Below are 12,500 nucleotides of genomic sequence, written 5' to 3' on the forward strand. Positions count from 1 at the left end.
GTCACCATAGTTCTAGTACTAGGCTGATACACAGTCACCATAGTTCTAGTACCAGGCTGATACACAGTCACCATAGTTCTAGGCTGATACAGTCACCATAGTTCTAGTACCAGACTGATACACAGTCACCATAGTTCTAGTACCAGACTGATACACAGTCACCATAGTTCTAGTACTAGACTGATACACAGTCACCATAGTTCTAGTACTAGACTGATACACAGTCACCATAGTTCTAGTACTAGACTGATACACAGTCACCATAGTTCTAGTACCAGGCTGATACACAGTCACCATAGTTCTAGTACTAGACTGATACACAGTCACCATAGTTCTAGTACTAGGCTGATACACAGTCACCATAGTTCTAGTACCAGGCTGATACACAGTCACCATAGTTCTAGTACTAGGCTGATACAGTCACCATAGTTCTAGTACTAGACTGATACACAGTCACCATATTTCTAGTACTAGGCTGATACACAGTCACCATAGTTCTAGTACTAGGCTGATACACAGTCACCATAGTTCTAGTACTAGGCTGATACACAGTCACCATAGTTCTAGTACTAGGCTGATACACAGTCACCATAGTTCTAGTACCAGGCTGATACACAGTCACCATAGTTCTAGGCTGATACAGTCACCATAGTTCTAGTACCAGACTGATACACAGTCACCATAGTTCTAGTACCAGACTGATACACAGTCACCATAGTTCTAGTACTAGACTGATACACAGTCACCATAGTTCTAGTACTAGACTGATACACAGTCACCATAGTTCTAGTACCAGGCTGATACACAGTCACCATAGTTCTAGTACCAGGCTGATACACAGTCACCATAGTTCTAGTACTAGACTGATACACAGTCACCATAGTTCTAGTACTAGGCTGATACACAGTCACCATAGTTCTAGTACCAGGCTGATACACAGTCACCATAGTTCTAGTACTAGGCTGATACAGTCACCATAGTTCTAGTACTAGACTGATACACAGTCACCATAGTTCTAGTACTAGACTGATACACAGTCACCATATTTCTAGTACTAGGCTGATACACAGTCACCATAGTTCTAGTACTAGGCTGATACACAGTCACCATAGTTCTAGTACTAGGCTGATACACAGTCACCATAGTTCTAGTACTAGGCTGAGGTACGTCTCCCCAACGTGACGTCATCACCGAATTGAGTTAAAAAACCCACTAAACGACTAAAACGACGAAAACTGTCCTTTTACACTATTTGGAGACATTTTTAACAATGATATACATATGTTGAGTGCTTTATGTACCCATTAATCAACAGTGGTGGTTAACCTGCAACATGGGCTTTAAGGGAAACTTAAAGCTGAAGTTTTACCTGAGTGCATCATATATATATATATATATATATATATATATATATATATATATATATATATATATATATATATATATATATAGATATATATATATAGATATATATAGATATATAGATATATATATATATATATATATATATATAGATAGATATTATAAAATAACAAATAAAAATAAAATAAATATAGCCTTGCAGTATAAAGATATTTCTCAAAACACACACACACACACACAGGCCTGTTTGAACGTCAATAGTAACGTTACCTGAAAACAGCGTGTAGTTCCTTTTTTAGCAAGTTTGCTTTATTTGTCATTGTGCATAAATATGAATAATACCGTTGCTGTCAACTCTGCTAACGTTAGCTACCAACAGTTACCTAGGAATAATCCAGCAAATGGACAGTACCCTAGTGTGCCGTTACCTGAAACAGATGATTTAACGTCACGGCTCATTTTACACACAGTTTAGCAACAAAACTAAATGCTGAGGGAAGATTACTACGTTTTGAATGTTGGATTTGAGCGGTATGTACCCCCACTAACCTGGAAAGTGTTTTAAACGGTAACGTTAATACAGCGTGTCGGAGGAATACAGCATCTCTGTTTTTTTGTTGTTGAATACAGTGTTTCCTGCAGTGGGGCGTCAGAGGCAGAGGGACCACAGCGTTCGCTAACGTTAGCTTCGTGTCTCATCTGGGGACTGATAAACAGTAAAAGTCAAATTTCCCAACGCTATTTTCCGATAAACTGTAGCTGTCATATTTCACAGGACCCGCGTGAGTACGGTTTTCATGTTCCAGTTGTTCAGCCTCGGCGCCTGAGTGCATTTTACCGGCATAAAATTGGCATATGCCAGACTGACCGGCCGGTCGCCGGTCATGGCCGATCACGTGAAAACGTTGACCAGTCGGTCAATTGGTGCATCTCTAAAAATAAGCATTAATAACTATCTGTCTGTTTTTCAGCTTTACCTTCAGACATTCAGAAAGTGATTGTTGGTGAAGAGGAGCAGCAGGAGTGTAGCTCCAATGTGGACCAGCAGGAGCCAGAGTCCCTCCCAAACATTAAAGAGGAACAGGAGGAACTGTGGAGCAGTCAGGAGAGAGAGCAGCTTCAAGGGCTGGAGGAGGCTGATATCACCAAGTTCTCATTCACTCCTGTCCCTGTGAAGAGTGAAGATGATGATGAAGAGGAAGCGCAGTCCTCACAGCTTCATCAGAGACAAACTCAACACATGGAAACAGAAGCTGATGGAGAGGACTGTGGAGGACCAGAACCAGCCAGGAACTCACATCCACTTTTACAACCAGAGACTGAAGACCAGACTGGAGACTCTTCTGAACCTGAGACTGGTGATAGTGCTGATTGGAAGGAGACCAGAGAACCTCAGTCAGCTTTAAACTCTCTGAAACATGATTCAGGACGTAAGAAAACATTCAGCTGCTCTGAATGTGGGAGAAGATTTGGCCGCAAGACACATCTGAAGACACACACGATGACTCACACAGGAGAGAAACCTTTTAGCTGCTCATTTTGTAATACATCTTTTACACAGAGTGGAGATTTACAGAAACACATGAGGGTCCACACAGGAGAAAAACCCTTTAGCTGCTCAGTTTGTAATACATCTTTTACACAGAGTGAAAATTTACGGTCACACATGAGAACTCACACAGGAGAAAAACCTTTCAGCTGCTCTGAGTGTGGTAGAGCTTTTACTGAACGTGGAAACCTGAAGAAACACATGATGACTCACACAGGAGAAAAACCTTTCAGCTGCTCAGTTTGTAATACGTCTTTTACACGGAGAGGAAGTTTACGGAAACACATGGCAGTCCACACAGGAGAGAAAAGATTCAGCTGCAGTCTTTGTAGCAAAAGATTTGCCTGGCGTTCTGATGTCAAAACACATAAATGTGTTGGTCAGATGGAAACAGAAGCTGATGGAGAGGACTGTAGAGGACCAGAACCAGCCAGGAACTCACATCCACTTTTACAACCAGAGACAACTTCTGATCCTGAGACTGATGACAGTGCTGATTGGAAGGAGACCAGAGAACCTCAGTCAGCTTTAAACTCTCTGAAACATGATTCAAGATGTAAGAAACCATTGTAGTGAGTATTAAAATCTTTGAAGGTCTTGGAAAAGTTTTTTTTAAGTTATGAAATTAGTTTTGAACAAGTTTTCGAAAACTCTTGGAATTACTAAAATCCTTAACATTTTGGAAAAGTCATTAAGTTATTTTGCAGAATCTCTTCGTATTAATGACGATACAAACTACCTCATTATTATTGGTTTGAGTTTAGTTTGGGTAGTTGTCAGTAATGTGTCTGTTCTTCATTCTGTTTCCTGCAGATGTTGAGCAGCTGTTGGAGGTTAAAGAAGAGGTTCCCCCTGAGCAGCAGGAGTGTAGCTCCAGTGTGGACCAGCAGGAGCCAGAGCCCCCCCCACACATTAAAGAGGAACAGGAGGAACTCTGTATCAGTCAGGAGGGAGAGCAGCTTCAAGGGCTGGAGGAGGCTGATATCACCAAGTTCCCATTCACTCCTGTCCCTGTGAAGAGTGAAGATGATGAAGAGGAAGCGCAGTCCTCACAGCTTAATCAGAGACAGACTCAACACATGGAAACAGAAGCTGATGGAGAGGACTGTGGAGGACCAGAACCAGCCAGGAACTCACATCCACTTTTACAACCAGAGACTGATGATAGTGCTGATAGTGATTTTTGGAAGGAGACCAGACGACGTCGGAAACATGAGGAAGTTCCTATCAGTGAAGAGAGATGTAAATCTGACAAGAAATCATTCAGCTGCTTTGAGTGTGGGAACCGATTCACCCAAAACTCCAGTCTGCATGTACACATGAGAATCCACACAGGGCAGAAACCATTTAGCTGCTCAGTGTGTAATAAACGATTTTTGCTCAAGGGTCAGCTTCAATCACACATGAGAACGCATACAGGAGACAAACCTTTCAGCTGCTTAGTCTGTAAAAAATCTTTTACACAGAGGGGAAGTTTACAGTCCCACATGATAACTCACACAAGAGAGAAGCGATTCAGTTGCTCAGTTTGTGACGAAAGCTTTTTGCGCAAGCAACATCTGAAAACACACATGAGAGCTCATACAGGAGAGTAATATTTTAGCTGCTCTGAGTGTGGGAAAAGATTTGTATATGACAAACTGAGACTGTTTTTCACTTGCTAAATTATCCTTAAACTAGTCTCACTTACCTGATAGCTCCTCGACTCCTCGGTCCTCAGCTGAACAGGAAGTTGTTCTGTCCCTCCTCTGTGAAGGCCATCTCAAAGCTCTTATTTCTGCCCCGAGGACAGAGGAGGGATCATCGAGGAGGGGTCATCGTGGAGCTATATGCGAGGATACAGAGAGCAGCCTTCCTGGAAGCTGTGCAGCTGAAGGAGTTGCTAACTCCGCCCAAACAGCCGACGTATTCATGTGATGCTTCAGAGGAAAGAACGTCTCATCGCCCTTTGCCTCTCTCCTCCCATGATTTCCTCGCGTCCCTCCCGTGCCTTCTCGGTGGGAGGGACTAAGACGCGAGGAAGGCAGACAAGTGTAGGACTCGAGTAGGCAATTCAGGGGACATGAGAGGCACCTTACTGTATCCACTTCCGGGATTGCTCCGGTGCCGCAGGAAATTCCGCCGGATGCATGTCTTTTTTACCGGATGTCCGTCCCCTTCCTCTTTCTTTGTGTTGGCGTTCTAAACTCCAGTGGATTTATGAGGACTATGGTTAACTGCTCCTCAGATCTCTGCAGGGTAAATCCAGACATCTAGCTGGACTATCTGTCCAATCTGAGTTTTCTGTTGCGCGACTATTATACAGCGGCTCCGTCCGGAGCTTAGCACCGCTCATGACAAAGGCTTGGATGACACATGGTAAACCTACTCAGGTCACAAAGCGCCCAGACAATTTATTTGCAGTAACACTTTTATACATATTCAGTAAAACACTGTTGAAAAAAAAACCCCCACCACATTACATTAGTTTAGTCAGTTCAGTTTAGTTCAGTTCAGTTTTTGGTAAAAATAATGACCGCTCACCGCTGTCAAAGTTTTTTGTGCCTCTGATTCATGTCTTCATGTCACTCCGCAAGTAGTCCGTTCATTTGTCACGATGGAACATGCAGAAGGTTAGCTGATGTGTTCTAAGAATTTTGTGGGGCGAACTATTTCTTTCTTAGCTGAAGCCGACAACTGGACAAAATAAATGTAAAGAGAGACATAGTGGAGTTCCTATTTTCGTTTTGACAAGTATAATAAATCCTGTAGTCTACCCCTTACATGACCTGGCAAGTGACATAATTCTAAAATGCATAAGAATAACCTCCCCCGCCATGGTTAGAAAATACTGCCTCTAGAGCCAGCTGCCCAACGAGAAAATGTCATAGCATGATCAGAATAGCCTGACCTGACAAGACAACGGAGAAAATAATTTAAATAATTTAAAATTTGAGGTTTGCTAATGGTTTGGATGAGATTAGATATTTTCATGTAGTAATGCGATGTACGTGACACCAAGACGCAAAGTAAGCAAGACAGAAAAATAAAGTAAACCGTTCCCAACAATCTACTCACGTGAACAGCTTCAGTTGACAAGACGTCGCCGCGTCATGGTAGGTGCGCCGTATATTTTCCTGCTTTTTTTGTCCTTTGCCAATCACACCTATGCTTTACGCCTCTTGCGTGAGTTTAAATACTCCGACAGGAACAGAAACTTCAGAGACTTCACTACACTGTAATGTTTAATCTAACTTCTCCTGGTTCAAGAGTTCATTAAATGCTTGTGTTTAAGACATCAAAGTCTCCCGAACCTTCTTCACGTATGTGAATATCAGTTGTGCTGCTCCTGCGTTTTTCCATAACACACTCTACTAAATATTTTTTGGCATTTTAATTTTATATTTTTTACTTCATTCACAATGTATGTTTTTTTTTTTTTTTTGTTTAAAGATTATTTTTTGGGCATTTTCAGCCTTTATTTTTGACAGGACAGATGAAGATGTGAAAGGGGAGAGAGGGGGAATGACATGCAGCAAAGGGCCGCAGGCCGGAGCCGAACCTGGGCCCGCTGTGTCGAGGAGCAAACCTCTATATATGGGCACCCGCTCTACCAACTGAGCTATCCGGGCGCCCCACAATGTATGTTTTTGCATTCTAAATATGATCCGTTAACAAACTTATTACCAATACTGTTTGGGTGATTTGTTAACGTGTTTATCTGAGCTTTTGAATATTTGATGTTTATTCATTTATTTGACTTGGTTGCTGTAGTTTGTTTATATAGTGATAAGGTGAAGTTTTGACGGATTGGTCATATTTTATATGATATTAAACTAAGAAAAACACGAACATTAACTTCACCTTCAGACAAACGACAAAAACAGATGAAATGTTAGTTTAACGCTGAGACAAAAAGCTATATCTTCTGTATCTTTTACAGTTTTATACGATCGCTATGACAATTTTTTCAATTCTTTTAACAGCTTCTTCTAAACTCTTAACGCACCAACACACCTACAACACACAATTGGCAAAACAGTTCATTTCATTCTCAAAATCACACATTGTAAACTAAACTCCAACACTGATTTTCAAAATACAATAATACACTAACACAATGTACTATGTCCACCAAAACAATGCAATCATGTCTCAAAATCTAATCATTCTTCCAAAACACTAACACATGTTCTCTCCCAACAGGAACATTTAGCCAATCACTGCACAATGTCATAAAAACACTAACATCAGATGGAATTACAGAAAATACATTATTTGATATGTCAGGTCTGCCCTTATACAGTAATAATAGACAATAGTATATTGTATTGATCATAGATTGTGTTTTGCACTGCAGTTTCTCTTGAAGCCTCTCTACGTTTTTGTTTTGTTGGGTTTAGTAAATGCATGCATTTTCTTTCTTTCGCTGCAGAAATTCAATACAAAAAATGAATGACCCATCTCAGAGTAGCTTTATAGAATGTACAGTCTATGAAAACAAGGAGACCGAGACAGAATTGTCCTGGTACTCGTCTTCCTCTCCCTCCTGCAGGCATTTTCCTCCTTTCTTTGTGTTCATCTATATTGTTCAAATAGGACCTCTGTATGTACTACCATATGATCGTGCGATTGAAAGAACCTCAACACCTGAGTGTGTTCCCTAGATGTCAATCAGCTGTGATCGATGTATTTGCATAACTTCAATCAGCTGTTTCTCAATAGCAATGGAACAAAATCCAGGGGATATTTCTGTGTTTCAGTTTACAATATGAACAGCCGTTCACTTTTACTTTAGCCTATAAGTTAGGTTTAGAACATGATGTTATCTGTTCTGACATACAGAGTGAAAGGATTTGTAAATTGTAGGGCTGCTCCCTCTTAGTCGATTAGTCGACTAATCGGTTGTTTTGGTCTTAGTCAACTAAGAATTCTTTAGTCGATTAGTCATGTTTTATGCTTTTTTCATGCTGAATGACTTATTTCCAAGAAACGTACGAGCACATCTCTGGCAAACACAAGAATTAAAGTGGTGCTTTTGCATGATTCTTTGCGGAGAAACTCAGATTTACAGATCTGTCGATTAAATCAACTAATCGATTAGTCGATACAATTGAATGAGTGTTAGTCGAGTAAGAATTTATTCAATCGAGCACAGCCCTAGTGAATTGGTCAGTAAAGATCCATTGTTTTGGTCTTGGTTGAGCTTGTGTGTAAAAGAAGTTCACACATTTTAAATTTGTGTGAACTATATGCATTTTAAGTCAAAGCATCAAGAAATGTGTTAAATCTATAGCATACACAGACGGATGTTGTGCTAACTGTGTTAAGAGTTCAGGAAAGTTGTTACTAAGTTTTGAAAAAATTGTCTCAGCAATTGTAAAAAAAACTGTAAATTTGGTTAATTGTTTTCTAAGCTCTCTGATAATGTATTAAAATATGTGTCTTTCTTCAGAAGTGTATTTTAATCATTTATATTACTCTGTGTTTTTTTTTCAAATTAGCCTAAAACACTTCCGGACCTTTATTTTGAAGATCAGCAACTGAGCTACACCGGAAGCTGTAGTCTTCACTGCGGCTAACTTCACTCTTTGAACAAAATGGCGTCTAGCAGAAAGGTGTGTTAGCAGAGTCTGTTTGTTGTGTTGAGAAAGAGGTAAAATGTGTAAAGTCCAGATGCTGAGAGCGTTGGTGGAGCAGCGACTAACTGCGGCTGCTGAAGAGATATTTGGGCTGTTTGAAAGAACGATAGCAGAGTACGAGGAGGAACTTTGTCGTTCAAAAGAGGAGAACGAGCGACAACGGGAGCTACTGGACGCTGTTTACAACCCTCAGCTTCGGCTACACAGAGCAGGTTTGGTCCCTTTACTTCTAGAAACTCAGGATGTTTGTGTTTGAGTTTGGGGAGATGTTTAGTTGGGACTGGCTGGAGTTTAGGAAGCGCAGCTCTGCCTCAAATGTGTGTTTCTTCACAGCGGGCGGAAGCGCCTCTTTTTGGGGGAGCCATGATGTTGTGTATCGGCCTGTGTCGATGGCCAGACCCGGGCCGGGGGAAGTTTAGTTTCTGGGGTTATGTTATTTGGCTTAAGTGTGATTTATGGTTGAGCTGGGGCTCCACGAAAAGCTACAATAGTGGCCTGAAGTTTATACTTGTGCGTCGATCTCTTTAAAAGAATAAGGTGTGTGTGTCCGTGGTGTGTGTGTGTGTCTCTCTCTGTGTTTATGTGTGTGTGTCTCTGTTTGTGTGTGTGTCTATCTCTGTGTTTGTGTGTGTCTCTCTCTCTCTGTTTGTGTGTGTGTGTGTCTCTCTCTCTCTGTGTGTGTGTGTGTGTGTGTGTGTGTGTGTGTGTGTGTCTCTGTGTGTGTGTGTGTGTGTGTCTCTCTCTCTCTCTTTGTGTGTGTGTGTGTGTCTGTGTCTCTCTGTGTGTGTGTGTGTGTGTCTCTCTCTCTCTGTGTGTGTGTGTGTGTGTGTGTGTGTGTCTCTCTCTCTCTCTGTGTGTGTGTCTCTCTCTGTGTGTGTGTGTGTGTGTGTGTGTGTGTGTGTGTGTGTGTGTGTGTAGTTCCACTTTTGATGGGTCTTTGTTGAACTTTGATGAATTATGGGGAGTTGGCCTAATTCAGCCCAGCAGGCGTTGTTTGTTTGTGGTTTTTCAGCTTTAGCAGAACTCTAAAGGAATGATTGAGTTTTTATTTTCTGGTGAGATGAAGCCCAATCTCTGAGTAACGTGATTTGAAGTGGCAGCAGATGTAACCATGACAACATAATGGTTTAAAGCAACTTTAACCCAAGAGAATTGGTACTAGGACAATAGTCAGTTGCTCTTTCAGTCCACTAGATGGAGCAGTTATTATTCTTGTCATTAGCCTGCATTAAAACACAACAGGTACATATTGCTGTTCACTTTAATACTGTTATTTTAAACAATTTTAATGTGTGGTTGGTGCTGTTATATTGCTGTATGAAGACTTCTGTTCATATTGTTGTTAGACGTTTGGTGAATATATTACGGCAGTTGTTGAGATAATTAGAAAAGGCTGATGAAGTTACAGATGTGGTTTAAATGAAGTCAGTGATGAAGGATAATATATAAAGTCTATAAATGTGTTTCTATAATGGTTCTAACAACGGCAGACTGCTCAGAGACCAAAACATCTTTTTAGATCATTTATTTCTTTTCTATTCTTTAACAATAAAGTATCATGTTTATTTTATCTGCCATTCTTAGGACACAGTGTGTGTTCTCTCCAGTAAACTGGGACTATAATCTGGGAGTATTGTACAGTTATAAAAACCTATCCTAATTATACAATCCTCCTTAATTATAGTCACAGTTCACTGGACCAGTAACTACTGTAATAGTGTAACAATATACAGTAACAAAAGGGAGAGAACACCTCAATGAGTTATGACCTTATATTGTCCTGGGGGGAAATAACTGATGAATACTCTGTTACAGTCATTGTTTACAGTGTGCATTACATTTAGAGGAAGCAAAGCATAATATATGTGAAGAATAGTGATAGACCGATTTTATCGGCCGGCCGATATATTGGGCTGATATTTGCGTTTTTACGTGTATCGACATCGGCTGATACGCGGCTGCTGCGTTCGCTGATAGTTTTTTCCCGGCATTATTTACAGACAGGCGTCCACAGGCAGCTCTGTGCTGCTGGAGACGCTGCAGTTCACGTGCAGACCATGCACTGCCCCGCCCCCACTAGCAGAATTACAAATCAAGCACTTTATTTCAATGGCTACTTTTCAGGTTTATTGTTATCTTAAATTATTTAAATGTGTTGACAAAGGACATTTTGTGATGACCTGATTATATCTGTCTTATAATATGTCAGCAAGCAATGCATCATCAAGGCTGTGTTGGAGATGTTGACCCTTGCACAGTTAACCATATGCAGTGCACCCATCCATATGATGCACATTGCAACACATACAGTGAGGAAAATAAGTATTTGAACACCCTGCTATTTTGCAAGTTCTCCCACTTAGAAATCATGGAGGGGTCTGAAATTGTCATCGTAGGTGCATGTCCACTGTGAGAGACATAATCTAAAAAATAAAATCCAGAAATCACAATGTATGATTTTTTAACTATTTGTATGATACAGCCGCAAATAAGTATTTGAACACCTGAGAAAATCAATGTTAATATTTGGTACAGTAGCCTTTGTTTGCAATTACAGAGGTCAAACGTTTCCTGTAGTTTTTCCACCAGGTTTGCACACACTGCAGGAGGGATTTTGGCCCACTCCTCCACACAGATCTTCTCTAGATCAGTCAGGTTTCTGGGCTGTCGCTGAGAAACACGGAGTTTGAGCTCCCTCCAAAGATTCTCTATTGGGTTTAGGTCTGGAGACTGGCTAGGCCACGCCAGAACCTTGATATGCTTCTTACAGAGCCACTCCTTGGTTATCCTGGCTGTGTGCTTCGGGTCATTGTCATGTTGGAAGACCCAGCCTCGACCCATCTTCAATGCTCTAACTGAGGGAAGGAGGTTGTTCCCCAAAATCTCCCAATACATGGCCCCGGTCATCCTCTCCTTAATACAGTGCAGTCGCCCTGTCCCATGTGCAGAAAAACACCCCCAAAGCATGATGCTACCACCCCCATGCTTCACAGTAGGGATGGTGTTCTTGGGATGGTCCTCATCATTCTTCTTCCTCCAAACACGGTTAGTGGAATTATGACCAAAAAGTTCTATTTTGGTCTCATCTGACCACATGACTTTCTCCCATGACTCCTCTGGATCATCCAAATGGTTATTGGCAAACTTAAGACGGGCCTTGACATGCGCTGGTTTAAGCAGGGGAACCGTGCCATGCATGATTTCAAACCATGACGTCTTAGTGTATTACCAACAGTAACCTTGGAAACGGTGGCCCCAGCTCTTTTCAGGTCATTGACCAGCTCCTCCCGTGTAGTTCTGGGCTGATTTCTCACCTTTCTTAGGATCATTGAGACCCCACGAGGTGAGATCTTGCATGGAGCCCCAGTCCGAGGGAGACTAACAGTCATGTTTAGCTTCTTCCATTTTCTAATGATTGCTCCAACAGTGGACCTTTTTCCACCAAGCTGCTTGGCAGTTTCCCCGTAGCCCTTTCCAGCCTTGTGGAGGTGTACAATTTTGTCTCTAGTGTCTTTGGACAGCTCTTTGGTCTTGGCCATGTTAGTAGTTGGATTCTTACTGATTGTATGGGGTGGACAGGTGTCTTTATGCAGCTAACGACCTCAAACAGGTGCATCGAATTTAGGATAATAAATGGAGTGGAGGTGGACATTTTAAAGGCAGACTAACAGGTCTTTGAGGGTCAGAATTCTAGCTGATAGACAGGTGTTCAAATACTTATTTGCAGCTGTATCATACAAATAAATAGTTAAAAAATCATACATTGTGATTTCTGGATTTTATTTTTTAGATTATGTCTCTCACAGTGGACATGCACCTACGATGACAATTTCAGACCCCTCCATGATTTCTAAGTGGGAGAACTTGCAAAATAGCAGGGTGTTCAAATACTTATTTTCCTCACTGTAATTTGGGTGATATGAATGGAAGATGATTGTAGAAGTGACACTGATCTGTGTTTTTGTTTA

The 12,500-nt window shown here is 41.2% G+C and overlaps 1 protein-coding gene and 1 long non-coding RNA gene across 2 annotated transcripts in view; both read left to right on the forward strand.

The window, feature by feature from the left end:
- LOC116050066 overlaps positions 1-2,468 on the forward strand; it is an 8,024-nt gene extending 5,556 nt beyond the window's left edge. The window contains exon 3 of the long non-coding RNA XR_004104993.2: positions 2,334-2,468. This is a non-coding gene — a long non-coding RNA (uncharacterized LOC116050066). The remainder of the gene's footprint in view (positions 1-2,333) is intronic.
- Positions 2,469-2,580: 112 nt separating this feature from the next.
- Positions 2,581-12,500, forward strand: part of LOC116050046 (zinc finger protein 2 homolog) — a 12,403-nt gene continuing 2,483 nt past the window's right edge. Inside the window, exon 1 of the mRNA XM_031300112.2 lies at positions 2,581-3,310. Coding sequence (XP_031155972.2) covers positions 2,603-3,310 — 708 coding nt within the window. The 5' untranslated portion in view covers positions 2,581-2,602. The remainder of the gene's footprint in view (positions 3,311-12,500) is intronic.

This window comes from Sander lucioperca, chromosome 16 (assembly GCF_008315115.2).
Source record: "Sander lucioperca isolate FBNREF2018 chromosome 16, SLUC_FBN_1.2, whole genome shotgun sequence".
Classification (NCBI taxonomy): domain Eukaryota; kingdom Metazoa; phylum Chordata; class Actinopteri; order Perciformes; family Percidae; genus Sander; species Sander lucioperca.